At 42.5% G+C, this 27715-nt stretch overlaps 1 protein-coding gene across 1 annotated transcript in view; it reads right to left on the reverse strand.

Annotated features, from left to right (window-relative positions):
• The window catches only part of LOC105449427 (probable G-protein coupled receptor Mth-like 1), a 129611-nt gene that overhangs the window by 65671 nt on the left and 36225 nt on the right, over positions 1-27715 (reverse strand). The window contains exon 4 of the mRNA XM_011688657.1: positions 14988-15066. Within this exon, the coding sequence (XP_011686959.1) occupies positions 14988-15066 (79 nt within the window). The remainder of the gene's footprint in view (positions 1-14987; positions 15067-27715) is intronic.

Raw genomic sequence — 27715 nt, forward strand, 5'->3', positions numbered from 1 at the left:
TCGCAGCCTGCAGGATTAGAGAAAGGTTAAAAAGTTTCGTGCGAGATAGCCCGTGCCTCGACTGGCACGTACCCAATTATCGGGGTTAATTAACGTAGTGAACTCGCTCGCCGCCGATCTTCCGACCGATCGGCTGGCTGGTCGCGCCGCGCGCCGCGCCGTTCGAGCCTCCTGGAAAGCGCTCTCAGCGCCCTTTCTCATTTCCTCGCGGAAATGGGAGAGCGGCTAACGTGAGATCACGATGACCTCGCACCACTGGATCGACAATTAGGCGGTGCGTCGCTCGAAGCGTGTAATTTCTCGCAGCCGGCCAGAACCTTTACGCGAAAGTACCGGTAAGCGCTGGAATTTCCCGCTTCGATGTGATCAGATAAGCGATCTCCGCTTTTACCGCCCCTCACCCCTGTGTCTCTTGACCCTTTCGTCAGTAGGTGCGCATACACGAGTCGGTTCAATCGTCGCGACTATATGAAATGATGGTTCTACAACCTTCAGATAATTTCTAAAGAAGTAAAACATAAGTATGTAGCCGCGTAAGAATTCAATAATATTTTTTCAAAATGAGAAACCATCTTCATGAAGTCGATGCAATTAAAGACAGGCAGGTTTCAGGGGGAGGAAAAGAATTAAAAATTGCAAGCATTCTTCCGATATATAATGATAGGAATACCACGGCGGCAAAGTAATACAGCCGGGATACAGCTCGGTGTGTAGGTACCGTTTTACTCTCGCGCGCAGAAAAGTTGCGCGCACCGTTATCATCCACGAAGTCGCTTCTCCTGTATGTACACAGGCTCCCTCAGCACTAACTAATCTGACAACGAGCGTTTATTCGCGGGCGCACAATGAATACCGGTCCGCCGCCGTCGCGGTCGACGGTATCTCTCGCGGTGCAGGTCGGCAGCATTCTCAGTAACATTCTAGAGACCAAGAATGAGAATTGTGTATCGCGTTTACCGTTACACTTCGTGGAAGGAGGCAATTATTTCATAACAATAGCCGATAAGCGGCGCGAGCTTTGGTTTGACGCGCAACGGCGAGACGCGGGAGACACTTTAAACCGCAGATAAAACGCATACTCGAAACGTCGGAGTCGTAATAATATATATTGTTATCTGTGCAGCATTGTGTAACATCCGAACGTATCGCCCCATCTCAAATGTCAGAGTTATTTTCCTGGTGTATTCTTGACGCCGGCTTTACATCATCGTGTCGCCGTGTAAGCGATACAGGCCGGTGTAAAAACGCGAATAAACACGCGCCAACGCGTTTCTCTATAAGTATTTTCGAAGATGTGTTCTAATAAGCGTAGAACAGAGAAAGAGAGAGAAACCTAGTGAGAAAGGGAGAAGCGCGGGAGTCCCCATTAAAGTGGCACGGAGCCAACGGCAATAAGAAACTGACAGAACTTTCTGAACTAGATTTAGCCGTGCCCTTACAAAAGTATTACGAAATAATTCAAGTACGAAAATATCATCGGCGGATGGAAACCGCCGGTAAAGCACTTTTGACGTCTCTCGGATCTCGGCCTCTTGGCGCCGAGCGAAAAACCCGGCTTTTTCGAAATTCACGGCGGAGCCGCGTGGATTTGTATTTCCACGCTTTCAAAGGACGGAAAAGAAACACGCGGAGGGGTCGCGGAGGTGTGAGATCCTCACATTGCACTGTTACGCGACCTCTTTCACGCGTTTCTCACCGCCAGGGAGGAGAAATGCGCGTTGCACCTCGGAAAATTTCATATGACGTTTTCCCTTCGCGCATTTGAAACCGCCATAAGTAACATGACGTTTTCGCCGCGAATATTACCGCCTCTCGTAGAGTTTAAAATACATTCAATGGTTGTAACAATTGTGATTCAAACGCAGAGGATCCGAATATTCATATATAATAAATTCATTTCGTAACGTTTACACTGATGTATTAATAATTCTATTTCTTTATTAATTTCAAAATTAAATTTTAAATTAATATTCTCTAATTAAATTTCTCTTCTCTTCATATTTGGAAAGTAAATAAATCATAAGTAATTTAAATTCATATAATATTTTTTATAATTATATATAATTATGAAGCGGTTTCAAAATTTTTAAATGTAATAAAATTGTTAAATATTTGCTCCAAAATAAAAAGAATAAAAATAAAAAATTTAATGTTTTTCTTATACTAAATTATTATATACTATACACACCGGATTATTTTTAATGGAAGAAGACTTTTATTAGAGAAAGAATTACCTATATCAAAGAAAATTGCATTCATTTTCTGCAAAATAACCGAACATGACTTACAATAGCAATTCCGTAATATAGATATTTGCAAATATTTTCTACGTATCCCCCTGTGCATGTGTTTGACGTGGATTCACCTTAGAAATTTTACGTCGTGCGGTTTTTACGCTTTACATTACAGATGCTCGGCCTCGAACGGCGTTTCTTCCCTTGCGCGCTCGAATACAGAACAGCGGGTAAGAACTCCCCGAATAGTCGCTGTGAATTTATGTAACGCGCTTTGCATTTCCCCTTCACAACGGATACAAAAGCACACATGTTGCAGAATCAGAGCTTTATCCCATTAAAAAAACGAAAAGGTCTTGGCAAAGAGTGTTGCATCGATTTCGTCGTTCCTTTTTTCATTTGCAAATTCTCTGTTTCGTTCGATCGATTTTTCTCGAATAAAAATATTAAAGTGGTAACATTTTTTGTAAGAGATTAAAAATGAAAAGCCTTCCATCAATTTGAAATAATAAGCACAAAACACTCTATATCAGAATTGAAATTGAATAGGCAAAATCAGAATCTTCCTCAGCTATCTCTCTCTCTCTCTAAGTTTAAATAGACGAAAGTTGTGCTAACGTTGCGTTTATAAAGAAAAAAAAATCTATTCTGTATTGCTCTCTAACAATTCCGTCGACGGGAGAAACCCGCAGGAGTGCATCCTGTATAAATCACAGGAAATTTTACGGTGCCTATCTACGCCGGAATTCGAGCTGCGAATCCCTCCTATCGGCGCGTTCGACCGGGAAACGAACAACCCGCGCGGCATACCTGAGGAGCTCCTTGCCTCGCACGGCTGCACCGGCTGCACCTGCCGCGTATTCCAAAGAGGCGAAAAGAGCCGCGGATTTTGCAAATTCGAGAATTTCACGCTGCAACGCGTCGCGCCGCGCCCCGCGCCCGTATTATATATGCGTTCGAAATGTTTCGCGCCGGATTTCGTCGTACACATACACAGCCGGACACAGGCGGCGTTCTCTCGCCAATCTCAATTGCTGCAGCATTCGCCGAGCCTGCCGCGAAGACGCGAAGGCAAGGCCCGTCTCGGCCGCAGGTGATGCAGGTGCAACCTGCGGCCACGGAGGTCGACGACTCCTCCCGACCCTCTCCGCAGTCGCGCGTTCCGTCCGTCTCACAAGTCTTGCCCAGCCTTTCGCTTCCTCCTCCGTCCGCTGGCGCGCGGCGTTATTCCGCGAGTGGCTCGCCGCATCGCGCGTGGCTTGACCGGCTCTCGCAAAAACGATCTCGTTTTGTGGAAGGACGGAATAAAACTTCAGGTGTGCTCGAAACGCGAGCGAACACGTTTCTTATACGTCTCAAATCTTCGTCTTTAAATTCCTCTCCTAAATATTTTAAGATTTGCACTACATTGGTACTTACAAAAATTGTATCTTCTCCTGTAATATACTAGTGAATAATCTTATAGTACCTACTTATTTTGTTTTATAAGTTATTTTAAATTATCACAATTTAAATTTGATAAATTTCACATTAGGCGTATTATTTATCTGCATAGTTGAAATTTAAAAAGTACTTAGCTTCGCAAGAATTTATCAAGAAGAATTTAAACAAAAGATGCTCGCTGCTGACTGAAAGTCAAAATACGAGACAATCCGCGTGTTTGAAAGTCACATTTCTACTTAAATACATATCATTTCCGTAGCGAGCAAAACGCTACGAAGACGGGGAGACTCGAAAGAATTATCTCGTTGCGTTTCGAATTGAAAAATTGCTTAATCGATGGCTTGAGGTAGGCCGCTGATTGTATCTGCCATTGCACCGCACCGGTTTAAATTCAGCCAACCCTGACTGACTAAGCGTGCAATCACTGCGAGCCACGGTCACGGAGGATGAGCGTATCGTGCAATACGATCCCTGACAATGTCACGCTTCCGAGGGTTCACTGTCGGAGACTCGCCGGACGAGTTGTACGCGTCGCGTCGTCGTTTCGTGCATCGGCGCGATATACCTCTTCGCTTGGTTCCCGCTTCATAAGCTCTTTCATAAATACGCGGATTTGAAATGCCCGTCCCGTACGAACGAACGAACGAACCGCGGGAACAACTTCAAACTGTCGTGTCGCGTTTCCTCCCCCTCCGCATCTCTCGAGTTTCGCCCGGTCGTTTATTCGCCGTTCTCGGTCTCGTTTCATCACGTAATCGAGATTTTTGTCCCGCGTAAGCGAACGCTACGCAAGGCGGTCTACAACGGGTCACAGTCGTTTATAACGAACGAAACTTTTTAAGTAAAAAGATTCAAACGTCTCGCTTGCCTCTGTTGCGAAACTGCAAAACTGATCCCGCGCTTCGCCTATGTACTACGCGGCCGCGCCATTACAATCCCGTCAGTTAAACTTGGCTCTGAAGTTTGACTGATTTTTCGCTTGACTTTCTTGTTTTGTTTTTCAGGGAAGGAACAAAGGAATCGGCTAAATCTTAGGCAGGTTTAATTGACATTCTCGGAAGCGGCTCTCTACAAGTTGGTACAAGAAAATACACGAAAGTAAGAACTTTAACTCGCGCAATTTCTCGCAACGAAATTGAGACTAAGACTTTAAGTCTACAGAGATATTTTTAGGCAAAATGAACTGCTTTTCTCTCCCCAGTAGTAGTCGTCAGGAGTGTTACTTTGCGTATGTACGTATACGATAAATGTCGCTCGTAAAAGCGTTTGCAGTTTATTATTGAATTACGCCATGAGTAACCGCGCGTCCGCGTGTTTCTAATTTATGTGCCGCCATTGCATAATATTATCGTAGGAATACCGCGAAGCAGCAAAATGGAAAACGGCGATGCGGCGAAAGATTGTCGTGTAACTTGGCACCGGCCTCGGCAACGCATGTTCGCACATGCGTGGCGCTCTCCCCGGATGCTGCACCGCCGCTACACATAACGAGGAGAATGCGCGGGAGATAATGACGAGAAATTTAGCTCTGTTGATCTCCCGCGGGTCTGTGTACAAAAGCGAAGAAACGCCAAGTAATTGCCATCGTATTAATTACCAACAAATTAACGTATGCTAACGAAGCGAACGCTTTGGGGGGATCCGAAGGGCTGAGATCACGAGGAGGAATTTTAACGTGATTACGAAAGTACGCGGAAAAGTACGATGGAACGTGAGATTATACGCTATGGTATAACGAGGGATTCCTAAAAATCGGCAAACGAGCGATAATCTGAGAGTACAACGAAAGGAGCATAGCGGAGGAATCCTCTCAAATTACGCGAAAAAAGCATTTAAAGTAATAACGTAACTTTTTCAACATTTTTACATGCCTCTAACTGCAACAACAGTTTGATTATCGGATAAGTATTGGATGAAATATTAAACTTGTTAAAGCGAAAAGTTGTTAAATTAATCCGTCGAGTGAATAAACGGCGCGCGTCTTTTAAGAAATCGATTATTACGGGTAGAGAATTTTATCGCGGGAAATGTTTGCCCATTTCCGGATTCCGGTGGTAAAAGCGCGAGGAGAGATTACATTGCTACAGGGTAAAATCAAGATAAAAGAGAAGAGGTACAGACAAGAGGGTAGAGATCGAACAAGAGAGAAAGAGGGGAAAAAAACGTAAAAGTATATCGACAAAAGGTACACGCTGCAGCACGAAATCTTTGGCACCGCTCTCTCGCCAAGATTCTCCCTCTCTCCGCTACGGTCTCAAGAGAACCAGGCTCTGAATTCTAACGACCGTTCATGATTTACTCGGTCTGTTCACGGTACCGGAGAAGCGTTCTTGATATAGTGATGTCTGAGGGTACACTCGCGCCAAGGCAACTTTTGTTCTAGCGCGAATACGTCCGCCGAAGACATGCCTCGCAGTTGGTCCACGACCAGCGCCGATGATCTATGAAATTTAATGCATTCTTGACGAGAGAATGCCTGCAGCGAATTAACGCGCGATTACATCATGACATTAATAATAATTAGGAAAGACGATAAATAGGAGACGTGCCTAAGACGTGCGTCTCCGCGTAATTTCCTTTGAATTATTTAACAGGATATTACGAAGTATCTCCATTAACATCGCGTCGTTTTACTAATAAAGCTTTCGAGAGAATAATATAGTAGATCAACGATAAGAAAATAAAGGAATGTCACGTCATATAACGTCCGTTGTGCGAAGCGCGCAGTACTGTTCCGCGGCCGGTACTCGAAACAGCGAAAAGCAATAGCTGCAATTTAATACTGATTACCGTAATGCATTGTTATTTTGCGTTATTACAATGCACGGAGAGGAGTCCGAACGGACGTCGTACAGGGGCCAGTCGTCGGGTCCTGCGTGACTGTATTCGCGCAATTGTGTTATGCAAATGGCGCATTACGTAGTCGCGACACGGCTCGAATGAGGAGCGACGCTCCTCCTGAGATGTACCCGATCCGGTTCGAAGGAAATCGGTTACGCGGCGCGGCGTCCTGACGGACTCGTCGCGCCGTGATTCATTTCCATTTCTGTTTCCCCTGTACACGTTCGCGATCACGGCTCGAGCAATACAGAGGGATTTCATCACGCGCCGGAGGGGAATGTCGATCATGATAATGGACTCCGGCTTCATTTCGCGGAAAATATCTTTCATGCGGCACGTACCTACCGCGAGGAGAGGTCAAAAATACGCGGGCGAAGAGAACTCCTCTCCGATGGAGTTTCGTGCTCGCGCGCGAAGAACCTCGACGACGCGTGAGTTGTAAAGGCACGCTTCGCGTGATTCACTCGACTGTTCCGGCCGCGCGAGTCGGTACTCATCATGTACATATGTAACACGGAGAGAGAGAGAGAGAGAGAGAGAGGAGGGGGGGGAGGAAAGAGGGAAATGTTCTACGGTAGCTAACGAGGCAAGTTGGAAACCTTGTCTGGTATCTCAATACTTGGCAATATGCGTCGAGATTTAATACGAAATCTGGTTGCAATAAATGTTTCAATTATTCAGTTATTATTTATGTATAAACTTGCGCGCGTCGTGCATTATTTCCTATTAAATATCCGCCGACTTTACAGCTAGTAAAGTTATTATGATTTTATTAAAGATCCCGCAGTAAGGTAATAACCGCACGTGAACTATACGGAGATAAGAATAGATGATGGCGCGCGTTACGTTCAATCGGAATTCTAAAAGTGAAAAAACGACAATTTCCTGCGACAGGGAAAAATAGATTTCTCAAGCTCAAGACGCTGCTCCGCCAATTCCGGGATATTCGGTACGGTCAGTTGCGCGAGAACCGAATCAAAAGGTCCGCGGATACGAGCGCCATCCGGAACAAATCGAATTTGAACGGAAAGATCACAATGCCGCGGAAATCCGAGAGTATTCAGACTCCAAAAAATCCGGATAAAAGCGGGAATACGGCCAGAGGTAGCACGCGTTCTGAATTTTCAAGCTCGCGCGATTCACTCGGTCGGTTTGCTGCCAGCGGTCCCGCGGGATACGCATTCATGACACCACCGACAGTCGCATAATAGGCTGCGGGATGGAGGCTGCACCGGGATGGAGTGCAATGACGGCGATTCGTCTATCTTTACACGGGCGGGTCGTTGACTAGTAGACCGGCCGAGGTCCCCCGGCTTTTAGAGCCGGCAGTCACGTTGCGTTAACGCAATTTGCATGCATTATCTAACGCGTAACGAACAGCGACCGCGAAGAAGAGAGAAGGTGGGATACACTGGAGTCATTAACCCGCTGCGGAAAGACGAGGCGCATTGTTTTTTTTCTTTCTCCTTGCGTAACGCGGAACATCCTCGCGTGCAATTGTCTGCGGTTACCAATTTACAAATTAATTTAAACTGTAGAGATTAATTTAGACTCTAAACTCTTACAATTAGTCTAGAAACATCTACGGAAACTTGCATTTTTTGCCTCTTAATCCACGCATTACTAACAAGTATACCTATTTCATGTGTTTGATCACGTATGTTTACTATGTTTATTTATCGAGTACTATCGCTGAACAAAAATTAAGCCCAAAGTTCGCAGAGCGCAAAGCTATACACACCTTCAAAGCCTCGATCGATACAGATCGTATTTCTGTCCACTTTTGTCTTTAATTCAATGTTCTTCTCCACGGGCACTTGCAAATTAAGGATCGGTATCGTAAAGGGAAAACTCGTTGTCGGAGAGTCAGTCGGGACCTTGTTACAGCCGGTAGAATAATTTCCAGTCACTCGGAATCGAATACCTGTACGCGCGATTTCGCTTTACCCCGCTCGATTCGATAGCTCTCGAGGTGGGTCGAGGTTACTCTCCCCGTCCCTGGCCCTAAATTAGCTTAACCGCTCGACTTCGTACTTCGGAACTCGGTCTGGCGGGAACTTCTTCGCCGGATCCTCGAGACTGTCGTGGTCGCCGCCGTCGCAACAAGATATCTCGCTGACCGTCGCGTTTGCGGTCGTGGCCGTCGGTTTGCCATGCTTCCCGCATTTGCCTGTGACTGCGGCGGCCACGGATCTCACGCGAGTATCTCGCCATACTCGAACCGAGTTCGGTGTATTCCGGACGAGCGAGTCCGCTCTTAGGTTTGTTGATTTTCGAGCACTGACCCGAGGGATCTCAAATACCGAGCTTATAGCATTCGACGGCGTCTGCCGATGACGACGATTGTTCGAGTAACATGTCAATGTACCTACTTCGACAATTGGGATATTCGATAATAAACGGGAATAAAATTAATTGCTTGCAAAACAATAAAATGATTTCTTTTCTATTAACATTTTATATTCACTTTTACATGCATTTCTTTCCTGTTCATTTAGAAAATAAAATTTTTATGTAAACATATATACTTATACGTGCCTATTTTTTTTTAATCAAAATTACTTCTCTTTTAATTGATCGTGACTCATAAACTATTTTAAAATAACAACTAATATACATGTATATATAGCACATATAATATACATAATGATATAAATAATATAAATAATTCTACATGTACCAATAGAAGCACTTATTAAAAGCACTAGAAATAGTTTCTCGCAGTTTTCTCCGTAAATGGCTCTCAAGGGAAATTATTTGTGCAATAAGAAGACCAATGATTCGCGACAAGATAAAGTTACACGAGATATAACTTCGCGCGAGTGAGATCGACTGGGAAAGAAGAATGCTTTCTCCCGGGATGCAGCAGTTAGAGATACATTGCTGTTACAAGAAGGCCATTGTGTCTTGCGAAATTTGACGAGTACTCACTCACGGAGGCCCAGTTTCGGATATTTGGGTCACGTTCCTCTTGGCAACGACTTCGACGTTCGACCAAGCTGTCAATGGACGAGAGAATCGATCTATTTATAGCTAACCGACTGTGAGACCTCGAATGCGTTTCCTTTAGGAACGAAAAAAGAGATCGAGGGAAACAAAGGGCAACGAAAGGGAGGTAAATCGCGTTGTAAAAATTCCAAGAATATTCCGGCCAAGTGGAAATTCGTCGAGTTCCACTAAGGCCCATCGATGCGGAATTTGGAAGCGAATTAGGAGAGCCGGGGAAAAAAATTTGGTGACTCGGGAGAACGAGGGAAGAGAGATAACGAGTTGCTCTCGGGAGCAGAGAGAAGGGAGATTAATCGACTATCATTATGACAGGGGCGCTTATAAGTCCCGGTATGCTTAATCATGGTATGCTTAATCTCATCATAGCCTCTTCTTAGTAGATTAACCTTCTTAATTCTAGCGTTTTGCAGATGATAAGGTGATAAACGAGATATTAACAAATTACACTGTCACTTACGAGAACGAAGTATACATTTTTTTAGAAGAAATTATATATGTAGATTGAACGGATCGAGTTGCTTCGGTGCAATTTACTAAAGTGCAAATTATGTATACGTATACATTTATTCTTATCTGCGTAAAATTTTTTAATAAGAAATATTCACTATAGTAACGATGTCGTCGTCAAGATCATTCTAATCATTCGCGTCACGCACACGGCTCGGCACGCGGACCAAAGAAATCGAGGCGGTGGCTGTTTATCGAGAGCGAGATAAACGAAGTTAATGAGCTCGTCCATCGGGAGAACAGAAGAAACCTTAACGAACTGTCCTTTAATACACGCACGGCAAAACACACTCGGTCGCTTCACGCAGGACGATACACACGCCGGCTCTGTTTTGCTTTACGCCAACTGGCTCGACCATTGTTTTGCAGGGAGCCTTTGAGATTAGTTTCCTCGTTGCTGACAATGACTGATTGTGTTGCTCGAATTAAAGGAGAAAATTCGTTCCTCCAACAGATTTTATCATTACAGCATCAAGTTTTAATAAAACTGGTACATTGATTCTCGATTAGCGTCTTTAAAAACAGTTTTCCGTTCCCTCTCATAAAATCCTTGCTCATAAATCTTTCTTTGCCGTCCTCGAATCGCGAGAGAAAAAAATTCTTGACTTTAATCGTATGTTCTGACGGTTGACATCGCAAAGAGTATATTGCGTTTACTGCGTGCACCGCATTTACTCGCGCGTTACGTAAGCGTGCTGGCGGAGCATTTTTATCAGGGAACAAACGACAGAGGCTTGTCGCGGGTTAACTTCGTGAAAAATCCGTGCGCGCCGGTTCGGCATATATGTATAGGCAGATGCTGCAGGCAGCGACCGGAATGCAAATTCGTTTAGAGAAGAAACGCTAAATGCGCGCCGAGGTCACGCAGCGGCGCAAGCATGCGCGCATCGACGGCACGGCGCGCGGCGGTTGCAGTGACCGTGGGAAGCTGCTTGGATGTTAGGTAATTGAACAATTTCTCAGAAAATAGAGGCGCGAGAAACGCGTTGGGTATCGAGATCACGAGAACGAGAGACGGAGAAAGAAGGACGGGGGAGAGCGAGAGAGAAGGGAAGGCGGGAAAACATAAGCACGGGAAAACGCACGACGCGGCCTTCGCGTGCAATTAAACGTAACGGTGATGGCATCGGGCTCCCATTGGTGGTGTAATGTCGCAAGCACTACTAATTGGCGCGACGGGAGGTGACGTCGAATATCCCCCACACGGATCGCTTCTGTCACGGAAGCTCGACGCAAGAAAATTACACGGATCGGAATCGGTTGGTTCGATTCAATTTACCGCGCTCGATGTTGTACATCCAACGATGTACTTGCAAGCGAATATCGTTGGACGCGTATAACCAAAACAATAGGGTGTGTTCATTAGAGAAGCATTTCTATGAAACGCTCCCACTTGATACAATTCAAATCATTTAGATAGATACGTATTGTTGTTCTCGAATAGTGTTCCACTCGACTGTGATCGAAATTTCAACAGATCGAACAAGAGGCACTTTTTTACAAAGTTATACAAATAAAATTTAAAAAAATTTCTTTAAAAAAATATGTTTTAAAGATTTCCAAAATTTTGTTTCATTTAATTTTGCAGCATAATTTGTTTTTCGTTGATCGTTTATTGTCTCTTTTTCTCTTAAAAGTTATAGAGATATTCTTTAAATTTAAACTATTTAGCACGAACGCAAATGTATTATTATTCTCGTATTCATTCATAATATTGTTTGCGAATTTTTCCGCCTAAAATTTGCGAGAATTAGCGACATTCGCTTTGTTGGGCAATAACATCTCGTATGTTACAACGCGTTAATCCGGTGATGAGCGAAGCGATAGGCGAACATCGCCGACAGTAGCGAGTCGACAGACCGTAAGGAAAAAAAGAGATCATCGGCAATGCAACAGTGGTGGTCTGCAGTGCAACGACCGTGCAGAAACGCGCGCGCGCATGCAGCCGCAAATGACATCAGGATAATTTTCCAGCTCGAAAATCACGGGGCACACGAGGCAGCCACCGTGAACGCGCAACGTGCCGCTGACACTTCAACAAGTGGATACACGCGCACGTGTCGCCGACAGTTTTGACGTGTGCGTGCGTGTGTATACGCGTGCGCGCGCGCGCGCGCCTAGAGAGGCAGAGAAGAGATATACGAAAACGGAGATAAAAGTGTGAACGCTGCAAGAGTGCAAGTTCATCGAACCGCATTGATCATGAAAAGTCAGGGCCGGTGATACAAATGCTTACCGCGGCTTACCGCGCGCGTTAAAATATTTTTACTTGTTACCCACGCCACCGGCCCATCGAAAAGTTGGGGATACCGTTGGTTACGCGCGTCCAGTTAGCGTTTACCGTGTATCATTTTTGCACGAGTCTATCTTCGTTACAATTACGAATAACTGGCGACGTGAATTGAAACGATTATAAGGCATATCACGAGACAGCAGAGAGATAAAAACGTGATGTTATAAAAACCATTTTTAAGAAACAATGTATACCTGAACGTGTATTTTTTTTTTATTGCTTCCGTGTTTTCACCATCATAACTGGCGACGTTTCGGGCTGCGCTGATTTACAACGCTATGCGCAGAAACCAGCCCAGCGTAATTAAATGCAAGAAATATGTCTTATGCAAATAAGTTGTTTAATTATAGTGACAAAAAATGTCACTTTTATGAAATCACACAGTTCAGATACACGTAAAAATATTATAGACTCAACAACGATAAGCTCTTGTTTAATAAATAAAAAAACTTTTTCCATACGTTTCTAGTTAAAAAGCTAAAAAAATTTGAACAAAACGGAAATTATGACGTGCCTTTTTAGAATTTAATTTTTCAACTTAATGAGTTATTACACATGGAAAAAGCGAAACAAAATTTTTCTTGGATTATTTGAAAATCGTTAATACAGAATCAATTTCATTCGTAACTCGATTTAATTACGTAAACTATAAAAGTTAGAATATGAAAATCAATATACAAAAATCGATCGCACGCGAATTCTTCTAAATTCTTACATCGCTCACGACTCTGCGTAACCGAAGTTGTTATATCAATTTATCTCGTGCCGGGTGTCATAAATCGACACGTCGAGCCTACGGATATAGATAATTACGCGTACGGCGTAGCCAGATGCAGACGGTGGATAAGTTCTCGATCGAGAAGACGACTCGATGAAAATAACGCGCAACGAAACACGACGAGCGGTGGTCGCGGTGGGGAGAGGAAGCGAGGACAAGCGAAAAAGAAACAAAACAGAAAAGAGAGTGGAACCACGAGAACCGGCAGCGAGACGAGGAAGAGACCCGTTATGGTGACCGTGTTGCATCGCATTAACCAGTCGACCGAGTGATCCTGATCCAATCTCTCGTTCATTCGGTTCCCCCAACCGGCAAAGCTTTCATCGCGACAGCAATCTACTTGCTAGTAATCAGAGTACTTAGGCATCTTTCGGTTTACAGATCATGATTGCATTTTTAATGTGCTTATTTAAGGCTCATTTAAAGCTCATTTTATTCAAAGATTTAATATTTTGAATAAAAGTTATAAGTAATTACATAAGATCTGTATATGTATATTAGAGTGACAAATATATAATATTTTCACTTTCACATTAAATCTCGATTACTAACTCTTAAAATGCTGCTTATGCATTTAAATCTCTCTTGTATAAATATAATTCATTGAATAAAATACTATATCTATTAGTGATTTATTATTGGGTCTAATTATTCTCCAGCAGTTTGTGGAAAACGCTTTATTCTTAATCCACTAATTGCCTATGGTCTTTATTTATGAATTTCATCAATTTTTGATATCAATAATCATTAATCGTTTTTTAATTAAAATTTTTTAAAGGAAAAAGTAAAAATTTGACAGTTAATGGGTTAATTGGCTATGGAAAGTTGATATATTTTTGTCTACATATATATGTATTCCGCGAAAATGTCGGTCAAAGAATTTTATTATGCAAATCGTGAGAACGATTTTGTGTAGTCTATGTTATTACGAGTGATTATATGCGATGTGATCATAAACGAGGGTACAATTGCGTTTGTGATTTGTACGCGCGTCCCAGTACTTTTCATAATTACGTATGGATGAACGGACTTTAATTAGCTACAACGAGCCATAGGCAAGAAACGTGTAGAATTTCCCTGAAATTTAGTTAAATTATTATAATCGTTTGCTTGCGTACGGACGATTTATCCGCATTATATAATTATTTCGGACCGTAATGAAGCGACACGTTAATTAGAGTTTATTTCGCTATTATCGCGCATCGATATTCGTCGGGATAATTGGGCATTTTGTTATTCTAGGCATAAAAGTGACGCTAACTGAACCTATCCAAATCAATAAATCCGCATTCTAGTCGTTTAACAAGGTAAATATCGAATCTCACTCTCGCTAGACTTTCGGCTTTAGTTCGCTTCGATCCCCCTCCCCCGGATAATTCGGAATTCCTTTCAAATTGTACATACGTAGGAATTGACTATATTGTTTCTACAACGTTTAACTTGCTTCACTTAACGGTACACACGCGTCAGTGACCTGTTCGGCATTCTATTATGCAACAGATCGGCGGACTGGAATGTCCGTACTGCTCCAAAGTATTTTTTTTTCTCTTTGCATTTTTTTTTAAAACATTTTTATCGATAACGTCGCGAGATATAACGGCATTCCGCAAATTCCGATTACTCTCCGACGGCAGTGGCGCAATTTTACGACCCTCCCAAAGTATTGAACATCAGTCAGTTCCGAAGTTTCAGATATTCGTGATACGAAGTCGGAGATCTCTCTGGCAGCCTGCCTGACGATCTTTCATAACTTTACGATAGTCGTTATCAAATAACGGTCGCGCGTAAGTGCGTCATTTAAGAATGCATTTTAATTCACGCTTGAAAGCACATTTATATCTCCTGAAAACAGAGCAATGACGGGAAGTAAATCACGACTCACCTGAACGTCCACCAGATGTTGAAGCACATCGTATTCAGCCAGAAGAAAGCAGCCAGGAAGAAGAAGTGCGCCATGATCGCTGAAACATAACGAGACAGTCTCGTTAGCTTTACAAATATTTAAAGAGGTTTAAGAGATTTACTTTTCTTTTTTTTTTTTTTTGTAAAAAGTGAGACGAATTTTAATAAATATTTTATCTTTACAATTTATACAATTAATTTTAATTATTAAATATTGATTTAAAAAGAAAAATCGAGTTAATAGTATTCATCGTTGTTTTTTTTCATTTTCTTACAGTCGGATATTTTATTCGTAGAAGTGTACGCAATATTTCACACTCGCAAGTTCAATAATAAATTATTTTGTACGTGTGTGTGTGTATGAGATTCTTCGTTAGTAATTTATCACGATTCCTAACATATTCCAGACATTTTGTAACGGGTAAACGAACTCGTCTCGAACAAAGACCCGTCTTTGGTTTTCAGAACCTCGATGCGTTGCTAAAAGATTCATAAACCGCGTGGGTACGGAGAAGGGTGAGTGTCGAGGGTGCGAGACGCAAGCAAAGGGCCGGACAAAAGTTTAGGGAGAGGCAGCTTTTGTGAGGATCTGCTTGAGAAGTCGCCGAGAGGGTGCGACTGGTGGTGTCTTATAAATTTTTGACAATGTCGCTCGCATTCAACCTTAGAATCTGCGCGACTGCTCCTAATGAAGACGAAAATTACGCGGAATGATAATCTCCGCCGTATTAAAATATCATTTTATTTCACAGCGCCATTCAATATACTTTATAAAAAACATAAATAATAGTAACAATGATTATCTGTGATGCTGTACTTCACAATATGTACGTATATGGACAGATACATAAACTTTCTAATTCAAATAAATTTAATAAAAATAACAGAATATATGAAAATTTTACGTACAATTATTATCTATGATAAGAAGAGCTATTAACTTATTATCTCTTTTGTATCGTTAAAAAACTATAAATATCTAATCATTCTTCTTAATAAATAACAAAATCTTCCATTCTTTTCTCTTTACTCATTCCTTCATTTTTAATAGTTTTTAACTTTCCTCGTTATTTTTTAGTTCGGAAGTATGCTAAATTACAAAAGCATTAAGATTCAATGGTAAGAGGAATGAAATATCGTTTCGATATTTGTGCGGCTCGCGTATTAATAAATTTTTAACAGCGTCGTGTGTGCGCCTGGCCCTTAAAATACAGAACAATGAGTGCAGCACGCAAGCCGCGTACAGTGCGAGAACGCGGGCATTAATTTCTAAAAACGCAATCGACAGCCATGCATAACGGCGACAATAACGAATATGCCAATGCTGGCTCGCCCTCAGACCTTGTCAAACATTCTTTTGCAAATAGGTTGCTTCATTTTTAATAAGCATGGACGAATGTGCGACCGAAATGTATGTCATCTGCACGACGGAACGAAATGTACGTTGTAATTAAAACAAAGGCGACCGCGCGCCGTCGATCGTTGATCGTTGCATTGCCGTTCATTAACGATCAAAACGTTACCGTTTAATCTTTCAAAGTTTAATTACACAATGCAAAGGGCATTTCACGAAATGCAAAATATTCGCGATAAAATTGGTTGTACAATATAATAAAATATCCGCATAAAACAACGCGCGCAAACATTTTTATTTCGTTGGCTCCGTGTGCGTGATAAAATTTCGAAACCGCCTACAAACATAAGCACCTCGTTAATTACGCAATCGCGTTTTTCTTTTCACAGATACTTGCCGTGCACAAATTTAATTTAATCACAATTTGTATAATTACAGCTGTCTGGCAATAACCACGCATCGACAAGCGATCGATAAGAAAGGACAGACGATATTAAACCTCTTATAAAATAAAAAAATAAAAAAAATCTCGCTATTAATCGATAAAATATCAACTAATAGCGAGATTTATTGACACTTTCTATTTCGCAATGCGTATATAGGTATTGCAACGTAATAGTACGTACTCGACGCTCGTACGAAGGCATGAGCATGTAAGATCTAACAGGCCGAGTTCCTTACATTCACTCTATTGCATGCACTGAGTTACACACCTCATTCGCACCTCGGGAGAAACGTGCAATTAGATAGTTCTCGCGCGTAAAAATATGAATAACGGCGGCGAGTGACTCATCGCGTGACTATCGCTTAATCGAGTCTCTATTCAGCCGCAATTATCCTAACGGAAACGGCAAAAATTCTGCGGACGGAAAGATAAATTGCAGTGTAAACACCGTCTGACTGCGAGTCGCGGGTTCAATTAACGTTTATTTTGTATACACACATCGACGCGCGACGGCACGTGTGTATAACGCGAAAATTCATATCGCTAATGGAGAGAGCAACAGCCTTCGGGCGGTGTTGCAGAATTTTAAAGATCGATCAGCGAATTAGTCCTGGCGATTTACGATGTCGACACAGCTAGATTCGCGGCTTGATCATTTAAACGAAGAAGTTACGCGCACTTAAATAGAAGTACAAAAAATAAAAAATTAATATCTTACGCGAGAATCAATTTATCGAGGATTATGATTGTGCCTTCAATTAATTTTGATTTTAGACACGTACACACATATCTAATAAAAGCAATTTAGTAAATTTGTAATCTACTATATGATATTCTCTAAATATGTTAGAGAAAACGCGACAATTTAATTATGAGAGAACTCGTTTAATGAGACACGTAACCTCGTACGCGTGCGCATGAGAGACGATAAACTTGTATTTGGCTAAATCCCAGGAAAATTACATTCGTCGGCAGTTAGCCGGTGTAAGTAACATGCAGTGTCCATTCGGCGAAATGTGGACTAACGATTCGCAGTTGCAGGACCACCTCCGACGCCCGAAGTCACGGGCGAAGTGAGATTAACGTGTACGTAACGCGGTGACGAAATCGTCAAATAATTCTTCGCCGGGAGGCCTTTTGCGGGACGGGACTGGCAGCCGCCGGCATTTATCGCGCGGCCCAGAAATAATTAAATTTCCAAAACTAATTACGGCTCGTTGCAATTATAACTCGGGCGACATTCATCCGTGAATCGCCACACTATCATCCACCCTCGTCCGGACCGACGCGGCGCGGCGCCCGCCACCGGGGAGGCTGGAGAGCTCGCAGGCGAAATGAGGGCGAGGGGCGAACCCGGTTACGGTGTCTCATCCCACGGCGACTGCCACCCTTCATCGGCAAAATCCACCCGGCAACGTGTTTCGGACGGCGGAGGCGGATCGTGTTTGCGCGGTGTGTTTTCCATTTTCCACGCCCGGTAGAATCCACCAGCGTGTGCAGCAGCGGTCCTTTTGTTGGAATTAGTACCGGGAGTCGCGAGAGAAAAAGAGACAAAGAAAGAGAGAAAGAGAGAGAGAGAAAGATGGGAATATTGCGCGAGGGATGTTTTCAAGTACGATGCGCGCTGCTTGTTTTCTCATTCATCATGATTTATATGAGTCGTGAACAGCGATGCGGAGTGTGCGGAGGCACAAGGAGGAGATAGCTAGATAAAAACACGATCTTGCGCTAGCGGTTGCACCGAGCAACGTCGAGAAGCGGGATAGAAAGACATTCGCTTCCGGAAAAGTATTCTTTGTGTCACGTGTCAAGAGCGTATTATTTTCGTGGAAAAGTGTAACATGTCCTAAAAGTCAAGAGAAGTTATATCTGAGCGGAATATACTGTTACCTACTTTCCGGGTAGTGAGAAATACATCATATAACAGTAAATGCAGGAAGCCAATAACAATGTAATAACAACTAGTAAATGAGTATAGTAGAGTTATATTAATTGTATATCAGAGTTCATTATTGAATAAATTATTATTAAATTTAATTATTACAGCTAAACATACATACTTTATCAGATAATTGACTATTAATGTGATTTTGTCCAATGACCAGAATGATCTTATCGAATAAAAGCATAACACTAAATACTCTTTCAACAGTTTTTAAAAAGTTTCGACTCAGCAATAAAAATGTAAAATACAAAGTTAATCGTCAGTTCATAATATAGTAAATCAGTTATTATCTTAATTTTTAAATATATAAAATTAATTGTTATTTTAATAAAATACATCGGCATAAAGATCTCTCAAGTTCTTCCCATTTCTAATTTTTACCTTTTTAAACCGAAGTATTCAGCGGAAGCAAACGAATGTTTATACCCGCAATTGAATACTCCCTATAGACCAAACCTATTTCCCAGTTCGTAAGTTTTACGACGAAGAGCCTTTCGTTAAGATTAGCTTTTAGACGCGGAGAGCAGTGAGACAGCTCCGAAAGAGAAGAGGAAGGGAGAGGGAGAAGAGAAAGGGCGCGCGAAGCAGCTGGGGTTAATTTAAGTCACGTTGTACAGAGTCGAAGGAACTAGTACTGGCGGCGTTTACGTGTACGACCCTATGGCGCCACCAGGGGTGAGTGTCAAGGGTTGAAACGTCAGCCAGTTAAGGGCGCCTCGATTTGCATGGGAAGAAGAGGGAGAGGAGAGGAGGAGAGGGTCTCTCGGAATTAGATTGCGCGGGTTGACCCGTCGTTTATCTTTTTCTTTCCCAGAGAGTACATCTAATTGCCCTGAGGGATGACACATCCCCCCTTGTTGAGCACGTGCGTGCTAACGTTATTGCTGAGCCGCACTTTGTCGGCAGCAACGCGATACGAAAGAGTAAACGTATATTTATTTCAATTTGAAAGCCCGTTTTATAATTAAATGTTAGTGTAATACGAGTCCCAAATATTTGTTTGATTATTTCTCAACGAGAAAACTGGAGGTCTACTTAAGCTTCTCTCTCACAATCAGTAAATAAATTTAAAAGTTTTTAAAGAAAACATACGTTATTAACAATTATAGTTTGTAATCAACGCTGCGATAAAAAGATTGAAAATAAAATTTTTTGCTGATTCGATAAGATCAATACGTATCTCACAAATATACGCGTTTATTTAACTTTTTATCGCGCGCGACGTTTTCGTGAATAAATACAAGTGAAAGAGAAAGATGATGAAGACTACACAAATGGATGACGCGCTTGAGGGAGTAAAATAGCCTGAAGAGGGTTCTGTCTCGCTTCTCTCTCTCTCTTACTCTCTTTTAAACTCACACTGTACAAAGAAAGAATGTTAATGCGCCGGCAACATGCGGCCTTAGCGTCGCTCATTTAAGTTAAACACGACGAAACGGCATTGTCGCTCGAAGTAATTGGATCGCAGTGGCTTTATTACACCGCCTTGATTTTAACTGGAATCGGACTCGACGCGTGTTGGCGAACCCTACCTCCGGTCTCTCTCTCTCTCTCTCTCTCTCTCTCTCTCTCTCTCTCTCTCTCTCTCTCTCTCGGTAGGACCGCGCGCGACATTACGCGCTTAATGAATTACGAAAGTTGGCGACAGTCTCGTGGGGCGAGCGATCGGTCAACAAGGAAACTGTATGCGCGGAAACCTCGCGCAATTCAACTTGCTCGCGAAAATTTGTTCGCAGAGCTGCAAAACACACGGATCAGCAAGAGGCAGATAAATCTATCTCAAAAGTGTACGATATATTAACGCCAAAGAAATAATGTCGCACAAATATCCTATTATACGAGAAATTTCGTCGGTCAAATTTCGTCATTCATCTTGAAAATTTTATCAGAGTGGGATTATCGGTCGATATTTCCTTATTTAATTTTATTACTTCGGGGTTCTTTTTACTATTTCTTTTATTATATTTCAAGGTTTATGAAAATAAACAGAAAATTGATGCATAAAATTACGCGAGTAAATAATTAAAATCGGAGAGTTATATATTTCTATAAAATTGCATCGTTTATTGATTACGACCGCTACCTGCGAGATGGGTATCTCTGCCCTTTTATCCCTCTGAAAAAGAGAGAGCAGCGCGTCTAGTGATTTACGCGGCGCCACCGGAGAGGTTTTGTCGGAACGCAATGTAACGCTGATAATTTCGCGGGAGTAATGCCAGTAGGAACGTTCGCGCCAAAAACCATTTCAGAACGAAGAGGAATTATACGTCGGACTGTCGAGAAGGCAGCGACAACAGATGAGAGGCTGATAAATAGTTATGAAGAATGAGGATGGGAAACGCGCGGGGCGCGAGGACAAATTAAACGGGGAAAAAGAGGATGAATGTAAAACATGCCAAGTTTTACGAATCGCGATATTTCATCTCGCAATATGTTGCAGCGTTGCTTATTAAATATTGCAAATTAAACAGGATCTACTCATGGAACCTTATAAAAAAAAACAGAGAGTGTGAAAATATATCATTTCGGCGATAAATATTAGATAGCATCTGACGCTATATATGTATGTATATGCGTTTCTGGAATGTTATAATTTTTAAGCAAAATAAATTTCTTGCATAAAATATTTCAAAAATTACATTGCACAATTTTTTAGATTCACGCAAATAGATTTTAGCTTTTTTGGTTCCTTCCCTTGAAGAGAACGCAAATATGAAATATTTATTCATCCCTTTCTATCGAAGACTTGATTTTCTTCAAATAATAAAAGGGGAAAGAGCATATTCTTAATTTTCTTAGTATGCGAAAAAAATACTCTGCGTAAGCTTATAATAATTTCTTTTAATTTACGACACCCAATTATAGCTCTGTTAGTCCGCGTCGAATTGGCGGGTCAGAAACCGGCGACGACAGGCGAGAGGCTGATAAATAGTCACCGAAAATTGCGGGAGGGTCCGAAAACGACGCGACGCGGCGGGCGGCAACGAACGACCGAAAAGGGGGAATTTAGAATACATACAGTGCGTATGATCTATGACACGCGATATCGGCGCGAGCGATTCGTTACAACATTAATAATTATCGTCGATTCGGCCGCATGCAACCGCGACCCCGGCTATAACGCGATACGGTCGCGTATAAAATGCGTCCGGCGGAATGACTATCCGTTCCGAAATATCGCGCAATCGTGGATCGTCGCTAAGCATAGTATCCATAGGTAAACCGATTTAATCAAGCACGCAATAAAACTGACGTATCGCGCGCGCGCGCGCCGGATTCGGAAATGCATGGCTGGAATAAATCCGGCATGGCGAGTACAAATGTGACTATTCGCGTACGCGCTGGAAAAATGGCGCGCATAATTGCAATTAGTATTTTATGGGCCGGCGGGTGACGTACTCATGACGCCGCGACGTGCATAAATAACACGAAAAAAATACAACGCGCGATTCGTCGAAATAATGATAATATGCTAATCGATAAATAATACCCAAGTAATTACTGTATATAAATATTTTAATTTTGAAAGAAATAAAATATGAAGAAAATTATAATATTGTATATTAAATCATTGAATTTTACACTCCGTAATATGTAATAGTAAGAGTACTTATATGAGAATTATACTTATTAATTCAAAATAATTAGTGGATCAAATATAAATCAGGTAAAATTCGTAATAATTAATATGTAGCGCGATATCATACATTTTTAAAGACATTTCTAAATGAATATAAAATATCATAATTAATTTTAAGAGATACAAGACATAAGATAATATTATAAATTACGTTAAATCATTGAACTTTATCCTTGTAAAAATAATACCGCAATATGTGAAAATAATATTTATAAATCCAGAAACTAAGTAGGTGACAAAATAAATAAATTTAGCCAGAAAATTCGTAGGAATTAATATTTAACGAGTCACGTTATTTTGTAAGACGTTTCTAACAAACAAAACGATTGAACGCAAAGTAACCATTCAAAATTGGTGAATTGCACACTGCGTACAGTGAAACGTTCTTTGCGGTCAAGATTTAATCGATCTGTCCTAATTTTTTTTTCTTTCGCGCCAAGACTGAACGAGTAACAAAGTAGTTGTTATCTCTTGCAGGCAGCGAGACGCAACGCGGATTGTTGCGTCGCCCGAAGGAACGCGCTTCTGCACATACGTGCAGAATGGCGCGCGTTCTGTGCGATCGCCGCGAAAACAAACGATAGTTCTACATACACAGCGCCGTATTTGTACACTTCGAGTCGCCCTAATTTACAAGGAGCACAGTATTTGCTTTCGCTTGTAAGCAACGCCTGTGCGTTACGACAACCGCGAAGATAACCGGACAATAAAGGTGGCGATGGGCCGTGCTTTCCCGCCTGAAACATGCCCGTCAGCCACGCTGCATTGTTAGTCAATCGTCGTTCGTGAGATGGAGATACGCAAATGTCGGATAATTTTGGTTCCCGTCGATGTTTAGTTTCCATGAACCTCCCGTAGACACGTTCCGTGCAACTGCGTTTGACTCGAGTGAAATAACTCGTAAATTATTACGTTCACCCACATCCCCAAAAAATACCACTATTAATCCCAAAAATTCTTCTACGAAGATATGATCTCGATTCTAAAATATCACATCAATTCTTACTTGAGCGTTAAAACCTTGATTTAATTACAACAGATTTCATTATTCCCATCACGTTATATAAAATTTATTGATCGAATTGAGAATCTCCATTACCGCGGGTCCATTTACCGAGAGTATCCTCGGTTGCCGATCCGCACTGAAGTAGACGGTGCTCGCGTGTAGCGCTAATGAAACTCCGCGGTGAATCAGCCTCTGTGGTGCGTTTAAATATATCCCGACCGTCCCCGCGTGTCGCTTCCGTGGAACACGCGCGCGTATATTAAGACCGCCCAGTACGAATTCGCGACACAATACTCGGCTCGACAAATCGGTCGGCACGCTCGCGCTCGTCGGCAGTGAAGTAGACATTTTTATTCCCGGCCGTGTCGCCAAGAGAGCGGATCCCGCCCTGCGCAATGTCGCGGGAAAGACTTTTTACGATGGATGACATAATCAAAGCAGCAGGCAGCCGAATTGCGCGGCGCGCCACTTTGGATTACCTCGGGAAAAGAATTCTCCATCGGGAAATGATTCGTTCGTTTATGTAGTATCGTCCCTATATTGAAAATTAATTTAATCACACAATTCAATCATGCGTATTTATGCATTTGTATATCTTAAGAAAACTTATGGCCGAAGAAATAATTTTGAATTATTTTTCATCTATCGTGCAACATTATCATCATCCCTTTTTATGTACCTATATTAAATTTATAATGAGAAAATGGGAGTATAATCCTTCTTTATACGTATACTCAAAAGAGAGATCGTCGCGCTTTAAGTAACCCACTTTATACAGATTAACGGCTTAAGATCGCGTTTAAAAATGGAGAGTTTATTGCGAGCACTGTCTCCGCGAGCTGCGCTTATTAAGATACTTTTCATCTGCAATTCTTTATCCCGCTCTAGTTGCTTCGAGCTCGCGCGCTCGTTTCCCTGAACTCCTCGTCTTCGTCACCGTCCGTCGTCGTTGCGTCGAGAAACTTTTGTCGTCTTTTTCGCTTATCCGCGAGCACGTGGATACAATCGGACGTGAACTGAATGAGCAAAATTCTGTTGTATTTAGACGTAACGAGCGGAGGCCAATCAGAGCATGGATAGCGAAGCGACTAGAGAACCGAAAGAGAGGGAATGGACACGAGTACAAATCGACTGAACGATGGAGAGGCTGCTCGTGGCTGCTACTCGAGGCATCTCCACTTATATGGCGTCTCGTCGGAACATTGCGTGGTACGCAAGGGCCCACAATGTGTCTCGAGTGTTGCTGAAATTGCTGGCGAATGACGTCGACGGAGTTGGCTGGCAACTGGAGTAGCCCGACTCGCGTCGACCAAGCCTCAAACTCCTCGGCTAAACGACCGCGTGACGAATTACCTGGGAAATAACCACCCAACCATCTCCTCCTTCACCTCCTCCTCCTCCTTCTCCTCCTCCCGCGCCAACGACGAGCCGACGTTCCGTAATTAATTTTCGGGACAGCGAGAATTTCGATACTCCTCCTTTTTCCCTCGCGCGAGATTGCGACGAACGAGAAACGGTCGAGTTGTGTAGATCGGCCTTCCTGCGACCTGCCGGGAATTAACGGACAAGCCGCGTCGTTCCGCCGACGTCGACCCGTTGTTGCGGAAAAAGAAGGGTGAACAAACGACGGTGACTCCCGAGACGTCAATTAGCGAGCGGCCTAAAAAATTCATATCGGGAACTTACCGCGCTTGGGGACGAAACTTGCGAAGCATTTCTCTAGTTTTTACGGAGCGTAGTGGGAAAATTAAAACACGATGGGGGAATTGCGGTTTTGGTAGGTGCGCATGATTTCTTAATGCAAACGTTAAGCAGATGTTTTTTACTTTTCGACTTCGCGGTGAAATTAAATCCGTTGTCGGAGAGAATATATTTTACAATATAATAAAATAAAATAGTAATTATATTTTATATTTTTTTAATATCTTTTACATTTTTTATTATAATCTCTAGAGTAAGTATTTCTTATTAAAATATAAAATATAACGTAACTCTGAAAAAATTTTAATTCCAGAAATATCATATAATCAGATTTTCTTGCAAAAGATATTTTTCTTTATTATACTTTGCCTTTATGACTTTAAAAAAAATAGAAGCTCAGATTATAGTCTCTCATATAATTATAAAAATTCTATAAACTTTAAGTAATTTTGTAAATTCTTTTTATAATATTTTAAATTACTATAGATGTTTCCAACTAATAATAAACATTTATCTATAATGGTGTCTAACGTGACACCAAGTACAAAAATGCGCGATGACTGATGAAAATGATCGGTGACTTCATCGAGTAAATGACAGGAGAAAGCGCGTTTTTATACGTCTCCATTTGGCTAAGAATAGCTATGGAAGTTGTACAACAGGACGATAAGTTGTTGAGGAACACCGCCAACTCCGAGAACAACTATAGCGGGGAGGAAGAAACGTCGCGTCGCGTCTCGTGCGGAGGGAAGTGCGGGCGACCCGTGGAAACAAAAGGGAGACAAAAGGGTTAGAATGAGTTGAAACGGCGAAGAATATGTATCGTATCGAGAGACTTCTCGCGCGATTGCACAATGGCGTAGCATAACCGCGGGTCCCAGGATCGTCGTTCTGGCGCGACGCCAAAAGTCCCGGCCGGCCGAAGTTCGAATTTTCCGGTGGCACCGGGCACGAGATATAATAACACGTCGGCCGTCTGGCATACGAATTCCAGCGGCTTTCCAGAGATATGTACGAGTGGCACCATCAGACCCTTTATCCCCCTTCCCGTATGCATGCGCGTGTACGCGCGCGTGCACCGACGACGACGCGACATATACGCGCGTCGAGTTGGCGGTCGATCGCTCCAAGTCGAGGGTCCTCAAGGGTTAAGCCGCTTTCCAATGTTGCTCGCTCGTACACGCATACACCGGGGCTATTAACCGGCGAGAGCCCCCGCTCTCGTCTATGAGTCTCGTGAAAAATTCCGCTCGGAATTCCGGAGCGAATGGGGAAATGGCGGAGCGGCGCGCGGCGTGGCGCGGCGCGGCCACGTCGCGTCGGCCGGATTTCGAAGATTATCGTATACTTCAGAGCGCGGAGATCGACTCGCTGCATAATAGCCGGTTGTTCGAAGAGGCGTGTTACGTCTGTAAATCATATGTCATGCAATAAAACCACCAGAAGATTGCCGGTCGGTGTATCTTGAACGCCCGAGAGTGACGCTTGGCGAGTTTTACAGAGCGTGGAATCGTAACATTTGTCAATTTTATGCGGAACGACGCATCGACGCAGCTGCCTCGCATTAACGTCGAAATGGAAAGTCTCTTGATAGACGACATATCGGCGGGATGTCTACGTTGACGAGACTGCGGCACAGCGTTGTTATTTTAAAAAATTTGTAAACACATTATAGATGTAAAAATGTGATAATATCTTCAGTGCATTTTTGAACGCGCGTAAGTTAAACAGAAACGCGTGAGAGGAAATTATTTAAGTTGTAAGCAAGTTGATATCACTTATTGTTAAACAACGACCCTCGTACAGTTTCTTCAGTCAAGTAATTAATGTAGAAGATTTGCGAAGCTCGGATCAAGTATCCAACGATAGCACTTTAGCTAGGAAATCTCTTAATTTAGTGACCGGGGCAACCTACATCAGCCAACATTCCACCGTTGTTCCGGAAGAATGCCTTGAGCGAGGGATTAAGATCCCTCCACGGATAAATTAGGCACTCACACCGACAGAAAGACGAAGGATGACTGAACACAGTTTGTTCCTCGCTTTATGATGATCCACAACAGCAAAATCCAAAGTTGTTTAGAAAACTTCGAAGAAAACCAGAATATAGTTAGAGAAATCTAAACACTGGCAAACTAATTTAGACTGTTGTAAATTGTATTTAAATTATAATATAAACTAACTCGGAAAATCTATTTTTAATCTTTTCCAAATTTACGTAGGTATAGTGGCCAGTGACATATTAGAGCGTTGTCAGGAAAATTGTGGTTTATATGCACGTCAATGCCTCATTAACATTGCAGATTAGATTGGATAAATAATTGGATCAACTTGCCGCAACGTAAATCTCCATCACTCTACACATAAATTTATCCTGCAATATAAAAGATATTACAGTGATGTACGATACGAAAAGATGGGGAAACTCCTTCGAGCAGATCCGACAGACGCTTGCATGCGGAAACGGCAATCTTGCCCCCTAGAAACTACGAGAGGGTCGCAAGATAGACTGGAAACTCGGCCAGCGAAAAAGTAATAATCGCGTGCGCGCGCGCCTGCGGTCAGGACACGCATCCGCGTGGACAGCAGGAGTCGTTCCGGAACAACGCTTCGGCCG

The sequence above is a fragment of the Wasmannia auropunctata genome, unplaced genomic scaffold, assembly GCF_000956235.1.
Source record: "Wasmannia auropunctata unplaced genomic scaffold, wasmannia.A_1.0 LD336076.1, whole genome shotgun sequence".
Taxonomy (NCBI): domain Eukaryota; kingdom Metazoa; phylum Arthropoda; class Insecta; order Hymenoptera; family Formicidae; genus Wasmannia; species Wasmannia auropunctata.